General features: G+C 43.1%; 1 protein-coding gene across 4 annotated transcripts in view; it reads left to right on the top strand.

Annotated features, from left to right (window-relative positions):
- pnpla6 (patatin-like phospholipase domain containing 6) overlaps positions 1–27,229 on the top strand; it is a 48,545-nt gene that overhangs the window by 11,690 nt on the left and 9,626 nt on the right. Inside the window, exons 7-32 of one of the 4 annotated variants that reach the window (XM_015349106.2) lie at positions 1,996–2,136; positions 2,226–2,385; positions 3,736–3,816; positions 4,126–4,254; positions 4,387–4,467; positions 5,162–5,300; positions 5,607–5,681; positions 6,005–6,114; positions 6,490–6,669; positions 6,776–6,853; positions 7,011–7,216; positions 9,692–9,823; positions 10,826–10,949; positions 11,370–11,483; positions 11,769–11,844; positions 12,130–12,279; positions 12,562–12,625; positions 12,912–13,080; positions 13,811–13,993; positions 14,373–14,491; positions 15,371–15,527; positions 15,935–16,051; positions 17,316–17,385; positions 21,135–21,251; positions 23,392–23,508; positions 26,844–26,992. In XM_015349106.2, the coding sequence (XP_015204592.2) occupies positions 1,996–2,136; positions 2,226–2,385; positions 3,736–3,816; positions 4,126–4,254; positions 4,387–4,467; positions 5,162–5,300; positions 5,607–5,681; positions 6,005–6,114; positions 6,490–6,669; positions 6,776–6,853; positions 7,011–7,216; positions 9,692–9,823; positions 10,826–10,949; positions 11,370–11,483; positions 11,769–11,844; positions 12,130–12,279; positions 12,562–12,625; positions 12,912–13,080; positions 13,811–13,993; positions 14,373–14,491; positions 15,371–15,527; positions 15,935–16,051; positions 17,316–17,385; positions 21,135–21,251; positions 23,392–23,508; positions 26,844–26,992 (3,238 nt within the window). The remainder of the gene's footprint in view (positions 1–1,995; positions 2,137–2,225; positions 2,386–3,735; positions 3,817–4,125; positions 4,255–4,386; positions 4,468–5,161; positions 5,301–5,606; positions 5,682–6,004; positions 6,115–6,489; positions 6,670–6,775; positions 6,854–7,010; positions 7,217–9,691; positions 9,824–10,825; positions 10,950–11,369; positions 11,484–11,768; positions 11,845–12,129; positions 12,280–12,561; positions 12,626–12,911; positions 13,081–13,810; positions 13,994–14,372; positions 14,492–15,370; positions 15,528–15,934; positions 16,052–17,315; positions 17,386–21,134; positions 21,252–23,391; positions 23,509–26,843; positions 26,993–27,229) is intronic. The other 3 variants (XM_015349110.2, XM_015349109.2, XM_015349111.2) reach the window with 3 other exon arrangements.

The following is a 27,229-nucleotide window of genomic DNA, read 5'->3' as shown; positions in this document are numbered from 1 at the left end:
TTGCTTTTATGGTGGTTCTGTAGTACAGTGGTTAGCATTGCTGCCTTACAATGCTGGGGCCCTGGGCTCAGTTCTTGACCTGGGGTGCTATCTGTCGGGAGTGTGTATGTTTTCCTTGTGTATGAGTGAATTTCCTCTGGGTGCTCTGGTTTCCTCCCACAGTACAGAGACATACTAGTAGATTAATTGGCTTCTGGGAACATTGCCTATGGTGTGTGTGTTTGTGTCTGTATCTGTGTGTGTGGGATGCAGTGTACTAGAGTGGTGTTCAGTGTGTATCTGTCTTGCTCCCATTCCTTGCCAGGATAGGCTGCAGCTCCCCTGCAACTGTAAATTGAATGAAACCATTAGAAAATGGATAGATGTTTCCTTTTCTCGTTTGTCATCCAAGCAAGTACTGGCGACTCCAGCTGATATAATCGGAAATTAATGAGTCTGTTATTGAATAGTTGTCTTTGTTGTTTCCCTAAAGCAGGGAAAACACATTCTTTCCCTGAAACACATTTCAGGGTTGACTTCTGTCAGTTAACACAAGTTCAACCAATGTGCACTTTCTCTGCCTTTTCTGTCCACTTTTACTGCAGTGATAAGAAGGGCAAAGATAGGCAGAGGAGGGATCTTGTACTTCCCATAAAACCTAATTTCACATACTGGAATCTTATCTGTAGAAAATATTGACAGCGCTGCTGTGCACTCATGCTTGATATTCTCTGAGCTGGAGAAATCAATTTTACACATTTGACAATGTGTCAGGGGTAGTATTTAGCTTTCAAGAGAAAGCAAAAAAGCTCCAAATTCAATTGAAAATGCAGCCTCAGAGTTTATCTCACTTCTTTATTTTGCGACACTTTTGCGGTTCTGTTCTTCCTTTTGCTGAAGTTGTGATATCCTATGTCTACACAATCTCCCAGCAGAAAAAGAAAAAGGAAGTTTCTAAACAGACTTCAAAATTTATTGTTGTAGCTGTGTACAAACAGCCTTGCCCCTTATTGCCTTCTGTGGCAGTGCTATTGTGCAGCACAGACATTTTGTGGTTCACTGGTGCTAATTAGCTATGAAGAGCTCTTTTTTTTTCCTGCAGCTAATGTGGAGTGGCTGCTATGAATAATATTACCAGAATCAGATTAGGGAATCTAGATATAATGGAGATGCCAAGAGCAAATGCAAGAGAGGTTGCAAATGTGAGCATGTCATTTGTGTTCATCTAGGTCTTGTAATTTGTAGATGTTAAACAATTTGCTGAACAATCAGTTGATCCTTTAAAGAAGCCAGTGTATCATCTTAGACAATATGACTGAGTAGTTTATTCTGCAATCTCACAGCCTCCTGTGTAACGTCAAATTGACTTCCTTGTCTCGGTTTTCTGTTGTAGATTTTTGGTTCATGTTTCACAGTTCATCCTGAACAAGTCCACTTGGTAGAATTTGTCACTCCCTTTCATGATTAAGGGGTGTTGTGTGCACACTTTGAAATGCTCATTTAATTTGCTGATAATTAAAAAAATTTGAAAGGTTACAAATGCATCAGATTGCATTGCCACCATATGGCCTGATCTCAAAGGCTAAGCAAGGCTGGGCCTAGTCAGTACTCAAACGGGAGACATCTCAAGGAAAAACCAGGTTGCTGCTGTAAGTGGAGCCATTGGAGCAGTAGATGGCTCTCTACTTTCTGGTCCAAAATTTTCAAAAGCAAGGCTGCCTTCTCCATCGATCTGCTGTACATGGAGGTGCTGGAGCAGAACGGTGGTTGAATGTCAGATGGGGAGGCCACTCTGTCAGTCTCTCTCATTTGGTTTATTCGTTAGAGGATTCCATCCAGCTACATTTTGAGGAATTCCAGGGAACTGGCTTCAGCAGTATAATTGGGTAGCTCATTCATGACACCTACCTCTCTTTTTGTACAGATCACCGTTCAATACATGTGCAAAGTACTGTTTCCTGTTGCACGCGGTTCTTTCAGCTCTGTATTTAACCCCACCTGCCCTCTCTCATTCAGGATCTTGCGGTTTAAGAAGGAGATGCCCACGCTGCAGATGAAGGAGCCTCCTCCCTCGGTGCTGGAGGCCGATCTAACGGAGTTTGACGTGGCCAATTCCCACCTGCCCTCCGAGGTGCTCTACATGCTGAAGAATGTCCGGTACGTCCATCTTCCTCGCTCTTGCTGCCTTGCTCCGTCAGATCCCCAAGACAAGAGGCACGGAAGTGATGATCTGCGTCTCTTTGCAGGGTGTTGGGCCACTTTGAAAAGCCCCTGTTCCTGGAGCTGTGCAAGCACATGGTGTTCCTGCAGTTCCAGCAGGGGGAGTATGTCTTCAGGCCGGGACAGCCAGACAGCAGCATTTACGTGGTGCAGGATGGGAAATTAGAGCTGTGCCTTACTGGACAGGTGGGTTGGGGCAGGATCTGGCAGGAAACAAAACATCAAGCTGTGTAATCTTCTGCAGCAGCAGTTCAGACTCTTTCCTCATTGTTGGGAATCAGTTTTGGAAGGCTCCAGTGCAGCGTTTTCCTGCAGCTGAGCCAAACAATTACTGTGTGTGAACTTGCGTTACTTTGATTGTAGGGTATTTTTGGCATCATTTGCTTGGGTAGGATGACATATTTGGAAATTGGGTGCAAATAGCTGATCAATAACCAAATATACACAATCTCTCTCAATGACTGTCCATCCACTTTAAACATAAAATAATGAAAAGTCTTAACTGCGGATGATATTCTATTAGTATAAAGTGAAAAACAGACGTGTTGACAAGAACTTGTTTTGTAGGTGTTGTCACAGCAGGCCCACTCTATGAAAGGGTTGATGTCACAACCCTGTTAGATTTGGGGTGACAGGTTTGTTTGAGAACCTACTGGGGTACTCAGGTTACTAGTGTTGCAGAACACTGTGCCTTCAGTCTGTACACACCCAAAATAGCCCTCCTCATCTCTACACGGGGAGGTAATAATACTGATTTCTTCATGGTTCACAGCTCCTACTCTCTCCACAATAAGTACTGAGCAGGTGCCCCCACTTTTGCAGACACACAGTATTGGTATCTGCTGCTACAGTAGAAAATAAATTCAGCCTTTGTGTTTCATTCTGTTTCTTTCCATCTCGGCTCATTCCATTTAATTCGAAATGAAGTGCTCTTTAGCAGGCAGGACTTTGAAGTATGTAGAGAAGTGGCTGGATATGCATTAGAACAGAATGCCGTTGAACAGCACTGTCCCCTGTTCTGCAAGCCCCAGCCAGTTCAGACACCGTATGTCTTACAAATTGCCAATCTTCTGAGGCCCACATTCTTTTGATGATGTTTAATAATGGGAGGTATATGCACACTGGAGTGTAATAGTGGGAAAAGTAACTAAGTCGGAAAGAAAAGTCAGAGAGTGGGCTGGCAGGGCCTGGGAAATTTCCCTCCAGTTCAGAACTCACCATTGTCTTCTGGTGGTGTATGTCCTTTTGTATAATACACTACCAGAGGGAAATAATTACTATTACAACTTATCATATAACAAATAAGACACCCACTGTTGAGGCCTGAGGTCTCCAGCTCTGGTTTTGGAGAGTCCCGATCCATTGACTCTTATATGTCACTCTAGCTCTGAACAGTGGTTAGGGCTCTGAACTCTAGATCAGAAGGTCATTGGATCAGTTTCCCAGGAGAGGAGTTCCTCCATGGGCTAGCATTCTCCCTTTTCTCACCCTCAGTTCTGGCTAGAAGGCTAACTTTGTTTCCTCTGTGTTGTGCAGGATGGGAAGGATGGGGTTGTGAAAGAAGTGTACCCAGGAGACAGTGTTCATAGCCTGCTGAGCATTCTGGATGTCATCACAGTGAGTCTCACTGGCCAGCCTAGGCTGGTGTGAAAAATCTCTGCTCTGACCAGCTGATTTCAGCTTTCACTGATATTTGAAGTTTAATCATTCTCCAATCTGTTAATTTTCTGTCTGAGTTAGGTCTGCAGTGAATGTAATATTAGTTTTATTTGTGAGTGGTGGTGCTCATGATGTCAGAAATAACGCCTGCAGTGGGGCCTTACAGTACTAATAAATTTAGGAAGGTGAGGAGCAGAACTTCCAGTGCCACTAGACAGGGGGCACTATACTGGCATCTGTATAGTTATACTTGCATGTGCTTTGCAGGGTCATCAGAAGCCTTACCGGACAGTGTCTGCGCGAGCAGCTGAGATGTCGACTGTGCTGAGACTTCCTGTGGAAGCCTTCCTGTCCATCTTTGAGAAATACCCAGAGAGCTTGGTGCGAGTGGTACAGGTGAGGAGAGCTCTGTCCTCTGTCCATGCGATCTGTGTGCACTAGTCACCATACGCGCGTGAGTGTGCACGCAACTGGCCTTCATTTACTGGTTTTAATTGTTTGCTTGTATGGTTTTTTTTCTTTCTTCAGATCATTATGGTTCGTCTACAGAGGGTAACAGTGCTGGCTTTGCACAACTACCTGGGTCTAACCAATGAGCTCTTCAGCCATGTAAGTCGCTTCAGATTTCGTCATCTCCTGTAAGGTACAGTGCAGGATAAGAGCAATCACAGAGACATCAGGATTGGGCTTGTCATTGCAAGTAACTTTCTTCAGCAATTACTTGTGAATGTTTTTCTTTGAACCTTTAAAATGTGTGAGGCTGGGAGCAGTGTCTCCCCATATAAGACTGTTTTCAGTAGTTGTACCATCTGCTTTGAGTGCTGGAGTTTTACAGTACTTGTACTATTTGCAAGCCATAGGGTTTCCATAAGACTCAATACAGCTAATTTCTCATGTCTCATATCGTGGGTTTCTGTACACTTAATTACACCTGTTAAGGCACCCCAAAGATCAATACATTTACAAATACAGTAGGTGAAAACCGTCTCTCTTTACAAATAAGGAGCACATTGGATAAAAAAAAAAAGTTTTGAAAATCCATCTGCTAATCTCCCACATGTAAAAATGTAATTGCTCTGACATTTTTGAGGCAGAACTCTCTGGAGGACCACATGCAGTTCTTTGGAAATCCAGTTGGGCCAGTTAAAGGGGGATGACCTCTGTGTATAAAACAACAGTCTGATACGGTCTGACATTCTTTAAACTGAAGGTATTCAAATCCACAGGAAGTTCATGTAGCATGCTTTTATATCAGGTTGTGCCTCACTTGCTGCCTGTCCTGTGTCTCCTCTCCCTTCTCCAGGAGATGCAGCCTCTGCGGTTGCTGCCCCAGGCCTCTCACGCGTCCCGCACCAGCCCCGTCCGGCACAGCAAGCGTTTCATCAGCACGTCCATCTGTGAGGACCACCGGGACAGCACAGCCAAGTCAGGGGAGCTAGCCGGTAAATACTGTTGATCTTCCATGCAAGGACATTTGTGAATTGTTCACTCATGACATTCTGTTACACATGCAGAGGACACTTGGGAATACTGCATCCGTGTAGTATCATCCAGAATGCAGGCAAAATTGATGCTTTGAGCAATACTTGGATATTGCAGTTCTTACTTAAGCTTGTAAAAGCTTAATTTAATTTTTTCCAACCCCAGCTCTGCCCAGTGTAGGTTTCACTGGACAGTTCCTTGGAATTAAGTCACACTGCCGGCTAATGATCCTTCAATGCTGTGCCCTGCTGTTGGTATTTATGCAGGTGGTGATCACGTTCGGGATGGTGCCACAGTGCCAACCTTAAGCCGTGCCATTTCCATGCCAGTGGATATTGCAGGTAAGGCTGACAGAAGCACTTTGTTTTGTTTTTTTGAGTGACACACTTTATGCTTGCTTAAGGATACACTAGGATTCTTAATGTAATCTGATTGAAAAGCAGAAAGGACTCCAAACTATTTTGGCCATCATCCAGTAAATAGGGGTGTTAATTTGGTTTTTCTTATACAGAGGCTGAAGTGAGTCACACTGGTCTATAGGCTTTACACTACTGAGTAGGCTGCGGCAGGTTTGCTCATTTCCGGAGATCTGACCAGGTTCACCTCCATACAGGAGGACAATTAATTAAAGCTTTAAACACATGCCGTGATTGTGTCTGAGCAGGGATCCAGAAGGGCTTGCGCTCTGACTTCGACATGGCGTATGAGAGGGGGCGTATATCTGTGTCCCTGCAGGAAGATGGGACTGCTTCTGCCACGCCCACTTTCTCACGGGTAAGCAGGCTCGTCGAGGCAGGAAGAGCTTTGTAAGACTGCTGTAGTAGATGTCTAAGACTTAATTACTGGAAAATGCTGAAGCTGTAGAGACAATTAAAAACAGCCTTTATGGTTTCTTTATTGACTCATTTACTACAGAATGACACATTTCCAGATATCACCACTTTAATAATTTGATATTAGACTAATTTTATTGTAGCTTTGAGATTAAATAGCTACCAAGTATTTGCAGTTTTTCCTTCACCTGTTTCAGTTAATAACTGAGATTATTTCAAAGCAATTACAGGTTAATAATTGAGTTAATTGCATTTAATAATTTTGAAAAACGTACTGAGAATTAATTAATTTTTTTTTCCTTCTCCCTCCTTTCAGTCGGTATCCCAGGAGCCCCGCGAGAGGAAGTCTGTAACAGTAGAGGAGCAGCCCTCAGGGGTGTACTTGTACCCCGAAGAGGACGTCCTAGACAGTCTATATGGGCCACTTCATGGCAAGCATGCCAATAATCTGTTCGAGGAGGCCAAGAACGAAGTGCTCAAACTCATGCGCATTGAGGTAACCTCCTCAAGCCCCCTTCAAATAATACTGTATGTGTTGCGACTTGAGACTGGGTCATTTTGCTCATTTGTTTCCACGTCTCTCTCTGGTTCTGCCCATCCAGGACGCAGCTCTGCTGAATGGGCGCATCACACTGCATCACGCCAAGGCTGGGTCAGTGCTGGCACGACAGGGTGACCAGGTAGGCACGGGGATAGGAGGGCACCCTGGGAAGAGATATTGGCTTCTGCGCTGAATGACCTCATAGTGCCTGAGAGCAGTGGTTAGTGTGCGGAAATTGCAGGGCATGGGTTGGAAAAGCTTCTGTCTCTCATCCCTGTGATCTAATCTCCCGCCAGGATGTGAGTCTTCACTTTGTGCTCTCCGGCTGCCTGCATGTGTATCAGCGCATGATTGACAAGCTGGAGGATGTGTGCCTGTTCATCACGCAGCCTGGGGAGATGGTGGGCCAGCTGGCTGTGTTGACCGGAGAGCCTCTTATCTTCACCATCAAAGCCGTGAGAGACTGCACCTTCCTCAAAATCTCCAAGTCTGACTTCTACGAGTGAGTCTACCCGGAGCTTGGTAACAAGCTAAACAGTGCAGCTTATTCACAGTCTCCAGCAAGTGGGCAACAGCATTTTGTTTTTGCTTTATAATAATAAACTTTATTTTATATCGTGCCTTTAAAGGTGGCTTCTCAAAGCGCTTTACAGAAATGACAGCAACAATAAAAAAATACACAGGATGTGCACAATGAGAATACACAATGAGAGGAAACAGTAGATGGGAGTACTGAATACAGAACAGAGGGGTAAAGAACAGAATCAGTTAAGTAAAGGCTCTTCTAAAGAAGGTTTTGAATCTAGATTTGAAGGAGTTTAGAGAAGGTGACTCTCTGATATCCTTGGGGATAGAGTTCCAGAGCTTTGGGGCATAACAGGAGAAGGCCCTGTCATCCATAGAGTGTAGATGGGCTTGGGGGACACATGGGAGACCAAAAGAGCGAAGGGTGCGGGGTGGGTAGTAGGACGATAGAAACTTGACAGGAAGCCAGTGCAAGACTCCAGGATAGGAGTAATGTCATCACTTGAACTAGACCTGGTCGGGATTCTGGATGCCGAGTTTTGGACATACTGGAGTACCCCAGCGAGTAGAGTGTTACCATAGTCAGTTCGGGAGAAAACAAATGTGTTGATCAGCTTTTCAGCCCCAGTTAGCAATAACATAGGAAATAGTCTAGTGATATCTCTGAGGTAAAAGAAAGATGTTTTGACAATATGTTGCAGCTGTGGGTCAAATGTCAGGCCTGAATCAATCAGGTTTTTCAAATTGTACTGAAGTTCAAGTACAGTGCCATCCACAGATAGGGTTACAGCACTGGCTTTACAAGGTTGATGGGGGGTGCCAATAAGCATGAATTCACTCTTGTCACAGTTTAGATGAAGGAAATTGAGTCATCCATGTTTTTATGTCGGGGATACAATTAGATAGAATAGAGACGGCCACATCAGTGTCAGGTTTGGTATGGATATAGATTTGAGTATCGTCAGCATAGAAATGATAGTTGAATCCATGTGATCTTAAAAGCTGACCAAGTAGAAACATGTAAATGTTGAAACGTTGGGGGGGTGGGGGGCAATATCGTATCTAAGGAACAGTAGACTTGACGAGTCCAATTTCATGCCTAAATCCGCCAAGAGAGATAAAGTGACATTAATAAGTAAGGTAAGACTTTTGAGAGCAATGTCAGAAACTCCAAACACAGTTTCAAGACGAGAAAGCAAGATATCATGGTTAACACTGTCGAAAGCAGCACTGAGATCAAGAAGAATGAGGATAGAGAGAGAACCAGAATCAGAAGCTATTAGAAGGTCTTAGTGACTTTGACCAGGGCAGTTTCTGTGCTGTGAAGTTGTCGGAAACCAGATTGTATGGGTTTGGAAAGGTTATTTGTAATGAGTTGGTGTACTGTAACTGAATTGTAACAGTGTGTTCTAGAATTTTTGCAAGAAAGGGTAGATAGGAGATGGGTGCAAATTGTTTAGATTGTCCTGAGCCATGTTTGGCTTTTTTGGTTTGGCGGTAATGGCAGCAGTTTTGAGGATTGTTGAGGATTGTTGGTACAACACCAGTGCTCAAGGATTCATTTAAAATATTGAGGACAATGGGGTAGAGAGAGGTGGAAAAGGACTGAAGTAAATGTGTGGGAATTGGATCTAATATAAAGGATGGATTTCATATGCGAAACCAGTTTACTGATGGATGAAGAGTCAAGAAGAGAAAAGTTAGAGAGAAGGGAATCTGTAAAGTTAGGCAAGCAGGGAAGAGGTGTGGAAATGATACGTGAAGAGAATGTGATGTGTTGTTGATCTTGGAGCTAAAGAAAACTAAAAATGTGTTTGCGAAAAAAGTTGCGATGAGGCAGGTAATGTGGCAGTTTGGCTTTAGCAGTCAGTTGATAGTGGAGAAAAAGTGTCTAGAGTTGTTATTTTCAATGATGTGAGAGAAGTAGGTGGATCTAGTAGACTGTATCGTATCCTTATATTCAGACAAGTAATCTTTCCAAGCCTGATAATGTACAGTACATTTAGGCTAGAAAGACTCCACCTATGTTCAAGTTTATGGGAGACTGCCTTCATTGATAGATAAAAGATAAGAGTGCTATTAAGCAAATGTATTTCCCCTCTAAAGGATCAGAGGTAGAAAAACTAGATAAGGAGGATAGAACAGGATGTGAACACAGGCTGATAAACTGATCGCCAGTTGCGAAAACTTATGGAACGTGAGGGGAAAGAATTAGAAACGGGTAATTCTAGATTGAAAAACCTGCTTTGCAGAAGGTTTTGTCTTCATAATCAGAATCAGTTATATCAATGATATTTCTTAGTAAAAAAATGACCCCTGGTTGTCTATCTACATGTTTTTTTTGTATGCCCATGGGGATCAATGCTGTTTATTTCTAAATTGCCAATGTCAGTGGTATGAGTGTCCCTTTGACCCCGGAAATTTTTTTTTTGTGGACATTTTCCCCCTGCAGGATCATGCGGGAGCAGCCCAGTGTTGTCCTCAGTGCTGCCCACACCGTGGCAGTGCGGATGTCAGCATTCGTGCGCCAGATGGACTTTGCCATTGACTGGATGGCTGTGGAAGCAGGCCGGGCACTTTACAGGTAACAGACTCCCTTCTTCACAGGCGTTGTCTTAAAGTGTGATAGCTGACACTGATCCTGCTGCTTTTATCACTTTTAATTCTGGTGTGAGTGAAGTCCTCCAGAATATTGCCGTTCAAAGTCAATAAAAGAATTGATCCTATTAACTGCTGTTAAGAGCTTAGAGTCAAATGAAAGCCAGAGGGACTTGTGATACTTCAGGAATAGAGTTGGAATTAAGATTATAATTCTCCTCTCCAGGAACTATCTCAAACTGCAGTGCATCTTCTCAGCATATGTATGGAGTATAATGAGCAGGTTACAAAGTTCTTATCATAAGGGTAAAAGAGCAGAGCTGCAAGTACCAAATGAGACAAACGAGTGCAGGTGTTACGCAATCAATCGGGAACTAGGCAGAATGCCCAGGACCTCAAGACCCCAATATTTACTAAATATTTACCTCAGTCCTAACAAACAAGCAAAGTGGCCAGTAGGTAAAGAGAAAATGCTTTTTAATTTACTCTAAAAGATAAACAAACTGCAAACTAAATAAAGGCCTAGCTCTTCTTTGAGTTCCTAACCACATTGTTCTGCCCCTATCAAAACTGGACAGGCAAGCTTCTTTCCAGTTTTCTAGAACGATCCCTCTCTGAGACTCTTCCAAAATCTCAAACCTCACAGTTCCTTAGTTCCACTCAATTTGTTAGTCTGTAGCTTCCTTCCCTTTCCTTCTTTGGTGCAGCTTGCATGGCAGAGAATTTGTCGTCTGTTCTCAGATGTCAAATGGTGGCTGATGTTAGAAGACAACAAGGAGGACACATTGTCCCCCGACCAATTGCCTTGTGTCACCTGGTTAGGTAACGTGGGGCAGCAGCTCATTCCCCACAGCATTCTGGGGAATGTAGCCCAGACAGGAATCTCCATTTTGTCTGGATTCACTATTCTCTCACACTGTATCCTGCCTAGTAGTGTGGATGTGATGACTCCTGCTTATTCCTTGCCCCTTGTGTCCATCCACTCCAGGCAGGGGGACCAGTCAGATTGCACCTACATTGTCCTGAATGGACGTCTCCGCTCGGTCATCCGTAAGGCCAATGGCAAGAAGGAGCTGGTAGGAGAGTATGGAAGAGGGGATCTCATAGGAGTGGTGAGGACAACAACACATTTTATACGCCAACAGACCGCAATGGCTCAGCTGGAAATGGGATCTCGGGGGTGCTAGGTGGTGATACTTACTGATTAGATTGAAGATTCAGAGGCCCAAGGTAGAATGAAGACCTATTTTTTTCCAGAACAAGAATTGTCTGTCGCTGATCAGCAAGAATGTAATATTTAACATGGCTGCTAAGAAGGTAGAGAACCATGGTGGAGAATGTTGAATTTAAAATCTGAACTCTATATGAATATCCCACGGACATGACTCAGGCCTCCTGTGCAGCTGATCATGAATGTTTGGATGCTGAACACAGTGGGTTTGGATCACAGTGAGCTGAATGGGAGTTACAGTTGTGTTTTGAAATGGCAGTGCCTGGCATAGACACCCAGTAACTGTTTTATCTTGTTCCAGGTGGAGGCACTGACCAGGCAGCCTCGTGCCACCACTGTCCATGCAGTCCGTGACACTGAACTGGTGAAGCTGCCTGAGGGCACCCTCAACAACATTAAGAGGAGGTACCCACAGGTCTGTGGGTATTGGCAAGCATGGGGAGCGGTTATTGGTGTTTTAAACCCCCGAGGAGATTTAGAAGACAAACTTGAGATAATCTGAAGTTTCCTTTTGTTACAAAACATCTTTTGTGCATTCTGTTGGATTCTCTTACTGTTCATGCTTAGATCATTATAGTCCAAGTGAAATTCTAAATTCATGTGTTTTGTTTCCCATTCTCATTGGCTTTGTATTGCTGTGCTGAAGCCTAGAAATAATGAATTACCACTCATTATTGACCATGATCTTCCACTCTTTCAGGTTGTGACCAGACTGATCCACTTGTTGGGACAGAAGATTTTGGGGAACCTCCAGCAAGTTCGAGGCCCTTTATCTGGTCAGTCATGGAAGCTTAATATCATTTTGAGGAACATGAAGCTTGGCTTGGTCTGTCATTGGACAGTTTTGTGTTGCAGTACACTTGTTACTTGATCAGAATTTGGTGTTGGCTAGGTTCAGCCTAGACATTATTAGTCTGGAATAGCTACTAATGTCTAAATGGTCTAGATAGGCTGAATGGCCTCCTTTTATTTAAAACCTTTATTATGTTCTCAAGCACAATGAAAGCACTCGCCCTGAAGGGAAAAGACAGCATGCATTAAGGAGCCCTTCTTTCTCTCAGGTTCAGCTTTGGGATTATCCGCAGTGGGCACCAGCCACGACGTTACCAACCCTGCCAGCAATCTGTCCACTGTGGCAGTGTTGCCCATCTGCGATGACGTGCCAGTCAATGCCTTCAACCTGGAGCTGAGTCATGCCCTCAATGCCATTGGTACGTCTTGTTCCTCTCTGGTGCAAGGAGAACTGTGGTTGTCACGGTTGCAACTCAGCCCAACAGGACAGAAGAGAAGATGGAGTAATAGAAGATGGAAAATGGAGATATTTGCTAAATCAAAGGGGTTTGTCAGAAGAAACCAAAAGAACATGTAATAAGGATCCCAGCCATACTGTACTCACTTGATCACCTGCCCCTGGTGTTAGTTTATGTGATAAAGTCAGTGAGAAAGAGAATAAAGGAATGTCTTCAATTAATGTTTTAATTTTGTTTTTTCAGGTCCCACCCTCCTCTTAACCAGTGACATCATCCGAGAGCGCCTGGGAGCTTCAGCTTTGGATAGGTGAGTGGTCAGTGGTCGTGTGTGTTCTTGAACATAAGTGTGTGGTCTGATCTCAGCTTTGATAGTCATTGAGATGTGATGCTATGGACTCATGTTTCTAGCAGAAAGACTGAGCTCTAGCGGAAAGACTGGTTAAACAATAGTGGCCTATTTGTGGAGGGAAAGTGGCCCATGTGGAGAGAAATTTTGAAGTTTAAAAGGAACTGACCAGCAAATGTTTAAATCTCACTTTGTGACTTTTCTCTGGCTCCTTTTCATTGACCCTGCTCTTGCGTTGTCTCTGTAGTATTCATGAGTACCGTCTGTCAGGCTGGCTGGCCCAGCAGGAGGATATTAACCGCATCGTGCTGTACCAGACTGACAGCACCATGACCCCCTGGACCCAGCGCTGCATTCGACAAGCTGACTGCATCCTCATTATTGGGCTGGGTGACCAGGAGCCCACTCTGGGAGAGGTAAAACACCCTTCTCTTCAGTGTGCTTGTGCATGTGTGTGGTTGTACATACTGTACCTACGTTTAGTGTTGGACCATCAGGAACCCCACAGAATAATGGTTGGGCCTTTGTGAGCCACAATACCAGTTTGAACAGGCTGAGCCATGTTTTTAGAGCCTTGATGAAACACTTTGCACCCAATCTCTACATGCTCTTTCTTTAGCCGATGCTGCGGTGACACTATGGGTGTGTGAGATTGAACTGTATCATCTGTGGGTTTCCAGAGGATTGGGATTCCATAGGATTTCATAGGACATCTGGGAAGGGCCCTGGGCAAGAAAGGTGATGGAAGTAGATCTCCTACCCATTAGGCCACCTATAGATTAACTGTCACCAAAAGGATGTGATCATTTGAGTGAAGATGAGCACTCAGTTCGCTAATATTTTTGTAGTTGTGCTCTTTCACTTCATTCCAGTCTCTTACTACTTCCTGTCTCTTTCTGCATCCTTTGTCCAAAGTCTCCAAGCACTACCTTATTCTCTGAAATTGTTAGTGCTGGTCTTGGGATGGGGCAGGCAGATAGTCTCTCTCCCATCCCCCTCATAACTCTTCCTGTCCGTGTGCTCAGTCTATTTCTCACTGCCTTGCTCTTGCTCCCTGGACAGCTACGAACGAATATGAGTCACCTCTTCACTTCAGATGCCTTTCTTTGATCCCTGATCTCTCTCTCTCTTCTCCCTGTCTCTCAGCTGGAGCAGATGCTGGAGAACACTGCAGTCCGAGCCCTCAAGCAGCTCGTTCTCCTGCACAAGGAGGATGGGCCCGGCCCAGCACGCACTGTCGAATGGCTCAACATGCGCAGCTGGTGCTCCGGGCACCTCCACCTCAAGTGCCCTCGTCGTGTCTTCTCTCGGCGCAGCCCCACCAGGCTGGTAAGGGCACCACGCCCACTAACAGAACTGCCAGTCTGCTCTTTTGTCCATATCATGGTTGGCACAGCAAGGATCTGGACTCTTGGCCAATGCTTGCACCAGTTACCTGATGTTCCTGAGTCAGCATCTGGAGTCACTTTTGCACAAATAGACATCTCTTGAAAATGATACTTAAAAAAATCTGTTATTTGCACTAGTGCGAATTTACATGTGTAGTGACAGACAAAAGATCAGACTTCTCCCAGGTTTGAAAAGCATTGGTAATCATTACATACTATGAGCATATGAGTGGGTTAATACTTGGGATAGCATTTTGCAAAGAGGAAGTATAGGCAGTGCCTATTGACTCTGTGTGCTGTTCTGTGTGTTGTGTTGACAGAGGGAGATGTACGAGAAGGTGTTTGAAAAGACGGTGGACCGGTACAGCGATTTCTCCCGGTTGGCCAGGGTTTTGACAGGAAACAGCATTGCGCTGGTCCTAGGAGGAGGGGGCGCCAGGTATCCGATTGGCCATTGCAGTAACTTGACCAAATCCCTCAACAGCTTGAGAAAAAGCGTCACAGGAAGTGTTGTGGGGGGAAGAGAAGCATTGCACAGTGCTAGGAAGGAAACTTGATGAAGCTCCTAGAGCCCTAATACGAATCCCAACTTCCTTAGTAGTGCTGGACTGCTTTCTGAAGAGACCGCAAACAATTGTAGTGGGACAAGTAAAAAATAAGAGCACTGATCTCCCCAATAAATTGTAAGTGAGCAGAACATTTGTCTTTAGTCCTCTCGGTCAGATCTGTTATGGCAGAAGAGCAGGGGATTGGAGTTTCTAATTTAGTGCAGTTCATTAAATGAGTTGACTCATTTTGATGTGCCATGAAATATTATTTGGACAGCAAAGTATTTGTGCCATACAGTACATTAATAGGGAAAGTGCAGGCATTCTCTAAAGTCCATTAGAAAAAATAAGTTACTACAAACTTTGCCTGTTCTGTGAATATTTCATGGATGCACTTAATACACCGAGCAAATCAGCATAAATACACCAAATAACAAAAGAACACGAAATTTAACACAGTGCTGCACAGTTTTCTGTTGTAAAAAGGAACATAAGTCATGTACCTTTAGTGTTACTGAGTGCAACGGTCTTCAGGAAGAATGAGACTACATATTTGAATATGCTTGTTAAATGTGGCAGAAGTTGACTGATGGCAAATTTTTTAACTGAGCCTCAGAGACACTTTAAGAAACCCTCTTGGGGCAGGCTTGGGCCTTTACCATGACCATGGAAAGCCACGGGTGAAAAATAAGAGGTGTAGAGTCAAAACAGGCCATATACAGGATGCAAACCTGGAGTCTGACAGTAACATGCTGACTTGTGATTTGCAGGGGCTGTTCTCACGTGGGGGTGATTAAGGCCATGGAGGAGGCCGGCATCCCCATAGACATTGTGGGTGGAACATCCATTGGCTCCTTCATCGGGGCGCTGTATGCCGAGGAGCGTAGCGCAGTACGCACCAAACAGAGGGCGCGAGAGTGGTCCAAGGTGGGTCACCGAGTGCTGAGACTCAGAACATGCTTCAGTCTTCACGTAAGACACTATCGGTCAGAATCCCATTAAAACAAAACAAACCGAATTGACTCGTAATTGGATTTGGAGTTTAGTTCCCATTGAGTTGTAACCATAAATGTGTACTTGATTTTTTAAAGAAAAAAAACAGTTGTTTGACTAAGAATAAGAGTGTAAGAAAGGTTACAAACAAGAGTAGCCATCTAACCCATCTTCGATAGTAGTTAATAACTCCAAGGGTATTGTTTGGTCATGTTCTTTCAAAGAAATTAAGTTACTGGCTTCCGCAACATGGCTGGATATGTTTTTCTATACTCCTACCTTGGTTTTAAATGCAGTGGCTGTAGAATAAGAGTTCTTCACTGTTTCTTTTCTTCTCCTAGTCCATGAACTCGGTGTTTAAGACTGTGCTGGACCTCACCTATCCTATCACCTCCATGTTCTCAGGGTCTGCGTTCAACACCAGCATCTCCAAGGTGTTTGAGGACAAGCAGATAGAGGTACTGTATGTCCACTGAGCTACGCAGCTGCACCTCGTCCAGCAAAGTGCTGTGGCTGTCAGGCCCCTCTCAGAAAGGGATGACCAGCTCTGCAAGAGCTGTGCTCAGCTCTGTACTCTTACACTAGGGAACACTGCCAGCACAGGTACACCTCATTCAGAAATTGAAAAAAAAGTGAGTATTAAGGCCGGCAGACTGGATTCTGCACTGAGAGCTCCAAATAAGAGTAGCTTTGTTGTGCCTGTGTTATACTGTAAATAGGGCTGGAATTATTTGTTTTTTCTTCATTTGTAAGATGCTTTTTTAAGGTATTATCACCATTTCGTAACATTGTGTATTTTGGATGATTAAAAAAATCTTCAGCTCCCATAGCGAATTGCCACTAATTTTCTGGTTATTGTAGTACCTGTATATTCAGAATCAGAATATTAAAAATGTACAGTGTGTCGCTTTTTGAACTCACTGCACGTCTTTCATTAAAGGTTCATAACCGCTGTTAGCAAATAATAGTAATATGCACCTAAATTGTTAACTTCCATGTGCTCCAAGAAGCTTTTTCTCAGAAAAAACAAAAAATACAATGTAGTGTTCCACATATACAAAAACTTTCTTATTTGTGTTTCTTATCCATTCTCATTTATACATTACTGAGGTTTATAATATCTTCTATTGCAACAAGGACAACAGGGCAGCAACAAGGACAACATCCATTGCTCAGCAATCTTTGTAAATTGTCCACACGTTGAAAGATATTTTCTTAAAGCTGTAGCACAGGACTGACCTGAATTAATATGTCTGGTCAACATGGACATAGATTGGTTTTAAAAAGTAAACCATTTTATAGGGAGGTCTTCATTGGCTTGGGGTGAAAGAGTACGATAATTATCAGTTACAGTTGTGAGAAAACATTTTTGAGCAGTTTGGAATTATCTGGATTTCTGCAAGAATGGCTTTTTCCATCAGTGACCTTGATTGTTTAAACCATTTGTTCTATACAGATATGGCAATGTAAAATGTGTGTGTTGTTTGTTAAATAAGACTGTCTTTATTTATTATGACTTGACTATTATGACTTTTGAAGATCAAATCACATTTTAGGAGCCATTCATGCAGAAATCCAGATAAGTCCTAAGGGTTCCCAAACTTTTTCTCACAACTGTAAAACCACAACAGCGAGCTTAATCGTGGTACTGTATAAATATAATCCTTCAGCAATGGTGTGTGTATCAGGCTGTTTCTGTAGTTGTTTGTCTCTCTCCCCAAGGATTTGTGGCTGCCTTACTTCAACGTGACAACCGATATCACGGCTTCAGCAATGCGTGTCCACAAAGATGGTGAGTCAGTGGAACTGTGTTCTGTACGCATTCGGCAGAGTCTTCTCCCTCTGGATCGCTACCCAGGACTCAGTTGCAGACTTGCTTCTGTACTGTACGGGGTTCTACTGACCCGATTCCTGGGAACCTCACAGTTTTAGTAAAATGGACAGCAGAGGAGGAATGTTAGCTGTGACTTCATGTGCCACACTGCAGTATTTTTAATAGCAAGTAAGTCAGTTACGTTTAGGTGAGACATGCTTACATCTTCCAGGTAGAGCAGATTATGCATTTATATTCCGAGGAATCAAGCAAGAAAATGAACATTTAAGGCTAAATTTTAATATTGAAACTTTGGAATGTTGCAACAACCCAATCAAACGTCCTGGTACATTTTATAACCCCAGACATACTGTTACTGTTTTTGCCAGTTAAAGGGATGGGGGTTAATTCCCCTTAATTCATTCTTAACTGTGTTGATCTTTAAGCCGGTTTGAAGTGCTGTATGACTAATTTAATCTTTGCTTTGTTTAATGTTAACATTTGGCTCCAGGGTTCAAAAGGACCAGCATGTTTTTCCAATTTGATATCTCACAATCAAAGAAAATTGGCATAATTGTGTTCCTACCCTCTACAGGTATTTAATTTTCTGCCTGTAGCTTGTCCTGTTAAGTTAGTTTACTGTATATTCTTAGTGTACACATTTTCTTTCTGTTCTTGTTGTATAACGGAACCGCCTAATAATGCAGACAGTCTAAGACACATAATGTGTCATTGTTGCACATAGGCTCTATTTGGATTTTCTCCAGGAAACGGACATCCATCTCCTTGACTCTTCTTTCTTTATCAATTAATGTTTCCTGCAGGATTATTCTGTTCACTAAGAAAAAAAAATATTGTAATGCTTAAATCATGCTGAGAAGTAAAGCAGCAATTCTGACAGTCTGAAATGACCCCTGGAGTCTTGTTAATGCTCTGGCTTCAAACTTACAGACTACAGACTGCTTTTTCCCCAAAAATGCATGAAAATAAAGTTCTATGATAACGGCACAAGTTTTTAAATACTGGTGGCATCTGTAATATGTTTTCCTGTGGCTCTGTGTCAAAGTGACAGCTCCAGTAGTCTTCTCATAAGACTGCCAAGAAGCTGGGAGGGAGACAGGGATGAGGGAAAGTGTGTTTCTGTCCCACAGAGCTGTCCGTAAGGCCATGACACCCCCCTCACAGCGACAGCGATGTGTAAGATGTGTTGGGACAGTCAGTCAGTTGGCAGACTTAGAATGAAAGGCCCCTAACTGCACAATAACTGCTTAGCATAAACTAGCATGGGATTTCCCTAAACCTTTTTCTCTGTAGCATTCTCCCATTTTGTGGGAGCTATTGCAAGGTCAATTTCTTATGGGAGAGGAAGAAAAGAAAAAAAGAAGGAGCATAGTTTCCTCTGAGATTCAGCTTTGGAAACGTACAGTAGTTCAGGAACTTGGGCACAGAGCTTTGGAATGTCATCCTGTTGGGGATATTGCTCTCGCCTGCTATTTGGAGAAAAAGCAGTAGCAGTAGTTGGTTTGATAAATCAGTTGTTACAGCCATTATATACTGTAGTCCAGCTGCATGGTGAAGCTCTAACTGCATGGACACTAACCAATGGCACGCCTGTCTGAGTGAGGTCTCTCCTATTTCTGTTGTTTAGTCCCTGGAATTGGGTTTGATCTTTTGCTTTGGGTTTGTGGTTCATCACCTGCAATACCTCTATGGCATTCATAATACTACAGGTTAAGAGTATTATAACAGTCCTGCACACCCAATTTGCGTGTATGCTGGAGTCAACTTCTGGCATTGCCCATGTTTGATTTTCACAACATCTTGCAACTTTGGTGTTGAATTGTGGTCTGAAAATCTCTGTTGTTAATTCAGATTTTTTGTGATGTTGCATGTGGTTATGATTAACATTGTTATCAAAATACATCCTTCAATACAAATAGAAATTAATTAGAGGCACAGCATTTGTATTCATGAATATAGTCAATTTTCCCCATCCCAGATTACTGTGGCTGGATTTCAAGTGAATCCTGGACTTCTACTGGAGAGATCTACTAAATCTGCTTGTGTCAAATGCTGTGGTTATGAACATTTAATTTAATATTTTGAAGAGCTTGTTTTTAGCACTGCTTTTCAACCCTAAAACCCATCATGCTGACTAACTGATGTAGATTCTAATTGGATTTTACTCCACTAAAAGTATTTCAAGGGGGGCATAGTTAGAGTATGCTGTACAGGCAAGGAAATTGCAAAGATATCTTTAAAAATAATCAAAGATACTTTCCTTTATTGCGGAACATAGAATCTGGAAACTCACACAAACTTCTCCATTCTTTGGAATCTTCTTTCTTTTGAGATCATCTCCCCTACCCTGATGTGTGTAGTTGGTTATACAGAGGTGGTATATCCTCCATTGTGTTAATTTAGTTTTAACAAAAGCATAAAGTTGATATTATGTGCAAGGAGTCCTCCAGGCTTAAAATGAGCATGTTGACCTGAACAGGTTTGAATTCAGCCTGTCTTGCTTAACATTTGCTGTAGCGATGTGTCTGGCTTTCAGGTGCTGAGGCTGTTCATTTGATGTTTTGGAGGAGATCTGATTACACTTTAAAACATAACTTGGAATCATTACTAGAAAGCACCCCTGTAGTAATTAGTCTTGTCCATCATTACACCACGGCATATAAGGATCCCCAGCTAACGGGACTAGCCAGCGATTACTGACCTGAACTGCAGCCTCCATGTTGCATATTGAGTATCTTGAGGGTGCCAGAGTCAACAGCTTTCCGTTTTATTCCATTTTAAACTGGTATCAGTTCTTCAGTGCATGAAAGTCATCCCCCTGCACACAAATTCTTCTTTTCTTCCTAGAGATTGCATTAGATCCTAGTGATTATGTCAGATTGGATAACCTGAAAGATCCTTTGTTCGAAACTAGAGACTATGCTTTTTTCATGCTTGTAGAGATCTGTCTCTTGCTCTAACAGTAGATATACTCTGATCTTGCATGGAGGAGGAGGGGTCAGCCTCTGTGGATTAGCATCTGTGTGGGGTCCTTCTGCCCTCTGTCTGTCTTTTAATGGGACTAACACTAAGCCTCACTCTCTCATTCTATAGTCACATCTGTAAAACTACAGCACTGCTGATTATTAAGGGGTCTCTTTTTATTCATTTTGGGGAAGGAAATTGGCAAGAAAGGTTGTTATTAATTCCATACAGTATTATTCTTAAGCATATTCATCCCACGGGGATAAAAATGGACTTTTTTGTAGTTGTAATCCATTTGTTTAGTGCCAGGCTCATGAGTAGTAGGGAGGAGAGGGATGTAATTGTTCACGTTTCTGTATTTCTGGTATTGTTCCACACGCGCAACAGTGGATCCTTAGGCTGGTCGACAGGGGAGTGTCAGTGTGAGGTGCTGTTGCCTCCTGGTAGCCAGTTCGGCTGTGCTCTGTCGCAGTTTACAGCATTAACTGGCGAAAGCCTGCAATCCGAAGATTACAGCACTGTAGATCTAGTGTGCATGGCTACTATGCAAGTTGAGGGGTTGTTGATTGAAACGTGGATTGTCCTCGTGATCCAGAATGCTGCAATTCAGGAAGCTCTTGCTGTGCTTTTCCCTGCTCTCTTCCACCCTTTCCCTTTCCTTTGTCCTCTCTCCCTCCTTCCCTATCTTGGTCTCTTGCTCTGTGGCTGTCCATTTTTTATTTACTCTTCACTTCATTCGACAGGCTGTGTCTGGCGCTATGTCAGAGCGAGTGCATCCTACACCCCCTATTTACCTCCTCTCTGCGACCCCAAGGATGGTCACTTGCTTGTGGATGGCTGCTATGTAAACAATGTCCCAGGTCAGAATCGAGCCCCCCCTCCCCTCCAAGGAACCTCTTGAACCTCACCCTCTCCCTCAAAGTGTCCTGTTCTTTCTCTTTCCCTGCACCCTTTTCGCCACGTGCCTGACCGGCTGGACATTGGGAACCCATGGTTTGGAAGGAAACGCCATTTCTCAAAATTGGTTTTCCCAAAATCTGTCCCAAACTTCTCCACTTGAATTGGTGACTCAAATTTTGGACTAGGCTCGCTCAGTCATGCAGGTAGTCATCCATGGGTCGGAGATGCATGGTTCGGTTCTGTTTTCATTTCGTGTGGTGCACTTGTCTGGTACAAGAAGTGGGAGTCTGTTCATTTTTCTGTATATGCGTGTATATCATCTGTTAAAGAAGATATGAATGCTGTGTCTTTGGAGCTTTCGCTTTTTGAAAGCAGCATTCTTTTTGTTTTTAAATGGGCCGTAAGATACCGCCTGTATTCCATAAATTTTTCTGTTATTTTCCCTTGATTCTTTTTCTGTGGTTCGCTGTTGGTTGTAACAGCTTTGTTTGCAGCTGTACCCAGCTAGCTATTTTGGCAAAACTGTGTGACGGTATGCACTTTGGCGTTTTATGGGCCCGGTGGCGAATCTTGTGTGACACTGGCACATTTCCTGGCATGGTCAGTGGAAAATAAACTGCTTTACACTGTCAGATTGCTTTATGATGCCATCATCCCCTGTGTGAAGTCCAGCCTCATCAATATCAGGTGACTTATCCACTCTTTGGGTGTGCGTTATATGTTCCTTTTTTAATAGTAGTGCCTTGGTAAAACTTGTGAAAATGACCCTTTAGGGTGGGCTCTTACAGTTGGATTGCTTCTGCACGTGCAGAAATCTTGGGATACTGTTTAGCCGGTCTTGATGACAGGGTTAAAGATCGGGGTATCTCCTCGTGCCCCTCCTGAATCCTGGCATTCAGCTTGAGGTAGTCTTAGGTTTGGTTATTTATTTTTATTTTTCAAGCACCGTTGCTTGCAACTTTTCATTGTTTTTGTTTTTTTCAACAAGTTGCTCTCTCCCAGCGATGAGGAAAGCCTGGAAGCTCTTTCTGTGTGGCAGCAAGCTTTTTCTCCAAACGCCACAACAACCTTTTTTTTCCGCTTTTTCTCGGAAGTTTTGCCACCCGCTTCGCTTGCTTTTTTTGCATTTTTTTTGTGTCCTTCACCTTCTCAAGGAGCTGTGTATGTTCTGGATGCTACGCAAAAGAAGAGTATCATATGTAATCCCACCAAAATCTTTCAAAAACATGATTATTTCTAATTCTGTTTGATATTTAACTCTGTACAGCTTTTTTATTGCCCCCCAGAAAACCACACAAGTGCCTCGCTTTGTTCTGTCACCCTCCAAGCCCACCCAACTGCATCCCATGAGCACCTGTGTCAGGAGCCAGTCTCCTTCCAACCCATGTCTCGTCTAGTCTCCTGCCCTCTAGTGGTAGAGTCAAGGAGGGCAGGACCTGGACTGGCTGGCTGCCCCAACGTGTTCACTGACAGATCCCAAACCCCTTTGTTGGGTGCCTGCACAGCACCTTACAACTTACAGCCATAGCTCTGTAGACTCATGTGTTTGCTTACCCACTTTTAAAGGCTCATTTACAAGATCAAAGACTGCCTTGTGCTATAGTTAGATAACTGTGACCCTATAGCCCATGATTTCCAAAGAATTAAAAAAAATATTTCTTTAGAATGCAGTGGAACAGAAATTTATTTAAACTGTTGCATTGCTTTATGATGCTGCCAGCCCAGTGTGAAGTCCAGCCCCATCTACTGTATATCAAGTGACCTATCCATACTCCTTTGGCTGTGCATTATACGTTCCTGATCTCCCATTAAGTGTTGTCAAAAGAATCCTGTGCAGTGGGCTATTGCTGCTGGATTGTCTCTGCAGGTGCAGAAATCCAGAGATGCTGTGCAGCCCATCCTGACAATGGGGTTAGAGATTGGGGTGTCTCCTCCTGCCTCTCCAGAGTCTGTCACCCCTTTGGCCACCTCCCCCGACTCTGGCATGCACGCACGGCCCAGGGGGTGAAGGGAGGAGGCAGCAGGAGGCAGCCTAAGGGCAGTGGTTCGTGTTTTGTGTAGACTGATTGAAATGTGTCCCTCCCCTCCGGTGTGTGCCAGGCTCACTGTGGCGCTATGTGCGGGCTAGCATGACCCTTTCCGGGTACCTGCCTCCACTTTGCGACCCCAAAGATGGCAACTTGCTCATGGATGGCGGCTACATCAACAACCTGCCAGGCAAGTAAGGGGACCCGCACCCAGCCCTGGTCCAGCCCGAGTCCGGGGTAAGGTGAAAAGGTTTGGGCCGGGCATTAGCACTGGCCAGGGGTGAGTATGACCATTTTTACAGCCAGCAGGGTTGGACAGTTTAACATGCTTCCTTTCCATCTGCTCTGGAGGGCCATCAGGTCCTGATTGATTAAATTTGAATAAATTTAGCAACATTTAGCATCTTTTACATGCGTGACTGATGTTCTTTATACATTTATACATTTATACATTCTGAACTCACAAGCCCAAAGTCTCGATGTACGAATCTAAGAACAGCCTATCCTAGCCCCTTTGATTGGGAGTTGCTAATTACATAAAGAACTGCCTCCTGTTCGTGATTTAAAGTGCACGGCAATGTAGGTTCCACTCTATGCTTCATGTTCCCCTGTTCATCCTGTACCTTGAGGATTTTGAATACTTGTATCAGATCCTATGTTGTACAGGACTACAACTGTCCCTGACTATCAGGTCAGAAATGAAAATGTATGGATGAAGAAAGGTATACATTTGCAATTACCGATTTCAAATCGGATATTCCTTCCGTGTTTGTTTCCTTACCAGGTAGTGGACTTGTGTGAAATATCAGTGCCTTAGAAAATAAGAGAACAGAGCAAAGAGAACAATGACAAACACCTGCTTAGTTCTACATTAAAATGAGTTCTTCCCCCATACCAAAAAAAGTGTTTTTCTCAGTCTGGCTGAACTCAAAGGGCAAATGGAAACCGGCATGTAGTCACACAAGGATTTGACTGAAATAGACACTTGATGTAAAAGATATTTCATGCTCTGACATGATTCATGCACTAGCAGGATCAAGCATGGTGCGTACAGTCAATGCTATCGGATGACCTGGTGTTGAGCGTACCAGAGCTATTTGAAATATTGTTGAGAATGAAAACACTGTAAAGACATTTTGAAACATTCCCTAACATTAAAGGCACTGTCAGAATGGAAATTTGGCACACCCTAGAACCTGTGATAGATGGTTTTGAGATAATACAGTTTATGTTTATAGGAAAAATACCTGCTAGCATTGACTTGAAATTAATTTTTGTAAGTGAAGCACAAAAAGGTGTTTTGTTCTTTTTCCTTGTAACTTGTATCTCAAATTACCTTGATCCACTCTTTTTGTGCTCTAGCTTTATTTTATTTCCCTGCGAACTTTCCTGCATTTCTGTGTTGCCTCTAGGGTCCGTGTTACCCTGATGTCTGTTTATAGCAAAACGAACATGGGTCGAAAAGTTTGTTTGGCTTTGCAGCGAGAAAAACACAATTATTAGGATGTAATCAATTTGTACCAATGTGGGAAATCTGGGTATTCCACACACACTGTCACTTACATATCGTATAAGTACAATATCTAGTGAGTCTTGAATAGAGCCCTCTTTGGACAGTGTTGTGTGAAGCTTTTTAAATTTGATCGGCACTGTACTTAATGTGTGCAAACAGAACCTATGGGATTCTTCTAAAGAGTACAGAAGTAAAAGTTTTGACCCAAATTGATGTGCAGAAAACGTCATATTTCCCCATCTACTGAAGCCACCTGAGCCTAAACAAATTTAGGTGCGGCTTGTTTAGAAGTATTATTGTGTTGCCTCTGGGGAAATTTCCACACTGCGTTTAACAAACAGAAAGCATTTGGAATTTTGTTTTTCTTGTGCTGTGCTATTTAAAATGCATTGCTGAGCTCTGGTCTAGATAATCCATCCAATCATTTATGCTAATTTAAGTACTGGAAAGCACCAACAGAGCCCTCTGACCAGACATCCCTGGTTTAAGCCATGCCCATGTGACTTGGATTCCTCAAGTGGTAGTGCACTAGAGTGAAGAGTGTCACTAGATTAAAGTGAGTGTTACAGGGCAGGAGCCTCTCGGCAGTCTGCACAATAGCAGTTTCTGGGACTTGCTGGGCATCTGTGGACTTGTGACATCAGCAACAGACAAGCTGCTCCTTCAATCAGAATCCTCTCTGCTGTTAAGTACTGGAGGTTGTTGCATGTCAAAACCTCATTGGCTCTGAAGGGTGGGCATGTCGCGGGAGAATATCAGAACGTCCATATTCGCCCTCTGCAGCATAGGAATTGGTGTCAGAGAGCCAATTCTTTGAGCACCTGTCATTTCCAAATAGCATATACAGCATAATAAATTGGTAAATTCCAAATTTTAAAATAGTGCAGTACAAATTATTTTGATGTACACTGGTAGCATTTTCAAAATAATAGCATTCAGGCTGGGGTTTCCAAAAAATGGATACACCCAGATTTTTGACAATCAGTGTTTTAGTCATAGAAACAGTGAATAGGGTTTTCAATAATGATGTTTATGATTTGTATATGTTTAAAGGGCTCTTATAAACATCTCAGTGTAACATCCAAAGACAATTACTTGTCAGAATCCTGAACTCATATCTGATTTGATGCTTTTCCAAAACCTATTTAATTGCTGTGTATTAACCTTTTGTTGAGCTGATTATATTGAAATACAGTACATTTTAAAGGTTCAGTTTCAGTGGGGTCTCTGAAACAAAAAGCAGTTCAAATTCTAAACATAAGCTTACTGCTCAAATTCCAGACGACCATTATGGAAGACAGTTTGATAAACGTGGTTGGAGATTTCTCACACACCATCCTACAACTGGTACCATTAAGACTACAGTTTTATCACAGGCATTATCGATTAATGTACCTAAATCATAAATGGCGTAGTGAATGATGTTAAATGTGAATCATGACTTAGTTGACATTTGTGATTAGCTGAGCCAGAAAGATTCCTGAACTGCACTCGTTTACGGGTTGCAATAATCAATGGGCTCGCCCAAGGATAAGTTGGTGAAAATGCTTGCCTCTTCCAAACGGACTTAAAACCCCAGTCCTGTGATGACAGCTGCTTCTGAAGGTCATTGCATTGCTGGCTTTTTCACCACAGGTATAAATGCCATGCTGAAACTGTAGGCTTACTTTCTTGGCTTTGCCACCTGGATTCACAAGTCTTCTCAATCTCTTGGATCCTGGTCTTGCTTGGCCTCTTTACTGGGACTACTCTGCTATTCTACTATAAATCAATTTTTCCCTGATCAGCTGATGTCATCCTTTTAAGGACACTGCTAGAGCAGCCCACAGATGGGATGGGCAAGGTCAAGGGACGCACACCTTGTAAACACGTTTCTGAATCCCAGCTCAAGATAAGAAACTGAGAAGTGTCCAGTAAAATAGCTGTTGGCAGAGTGGTTTCCCAATAAAAGGCCCAGCGCTTGGCCTTTTTTATATTCACGGTTTCTTTTTTCACTACTATGTCCGCCACAGCCGATATGGCCAGGAACATGGGCGCCAAAACGGTGATTGCCATCGATGTGGGGAGCCAGGACGAGACGGACCTGTGCAACTATGGGGACTGCCTGTCTGGCTGGTGGCTGCTGTGGAAACGCATTAACCCCTGGGCGGAAAAAGTAAAAGTAAGCCAAGAAAGAGTTAGTTGGTTTTCCCGTTTCTTTTTTTTACGGGCCTTCCTTTGTTTGGCCATGCCAGCTGTTTAATAAAAAGAGCAAGAAATGAATTTCAAGTAATGTGTCTGCATCAGTCTGCTATTGTTATTGTTGTTATTATACTATTGTTAGGCTGGGCAAACGATTTTTAAAATTTTTTAAAAATAAATAAAAAATTAGATATATTGATGTGTTCCTGCTTAACTT

The sequence above is a fragment of the Lepisosteus oculatus genome, chromosome 11, assembly GCF_040954835.1.
Source record: "Lepisosteus oculatus isolate fLepOcu1 chromosome 11, fLepOcu1.hap2, whole genome shotgun sequence".
Taxonomy (NCBI): domain Eukaryota; kingdom Metazoa; phylum Chordata; class Actinopteri; order Semionotiformes; family Lepisosteidae; genus Lepisosteus; species Lepisosteus oculatus.
Note: the sequence above shows the minus strand (reverse complement) of the source record. Positions and strands in the feature narration are given on the sequence as shown.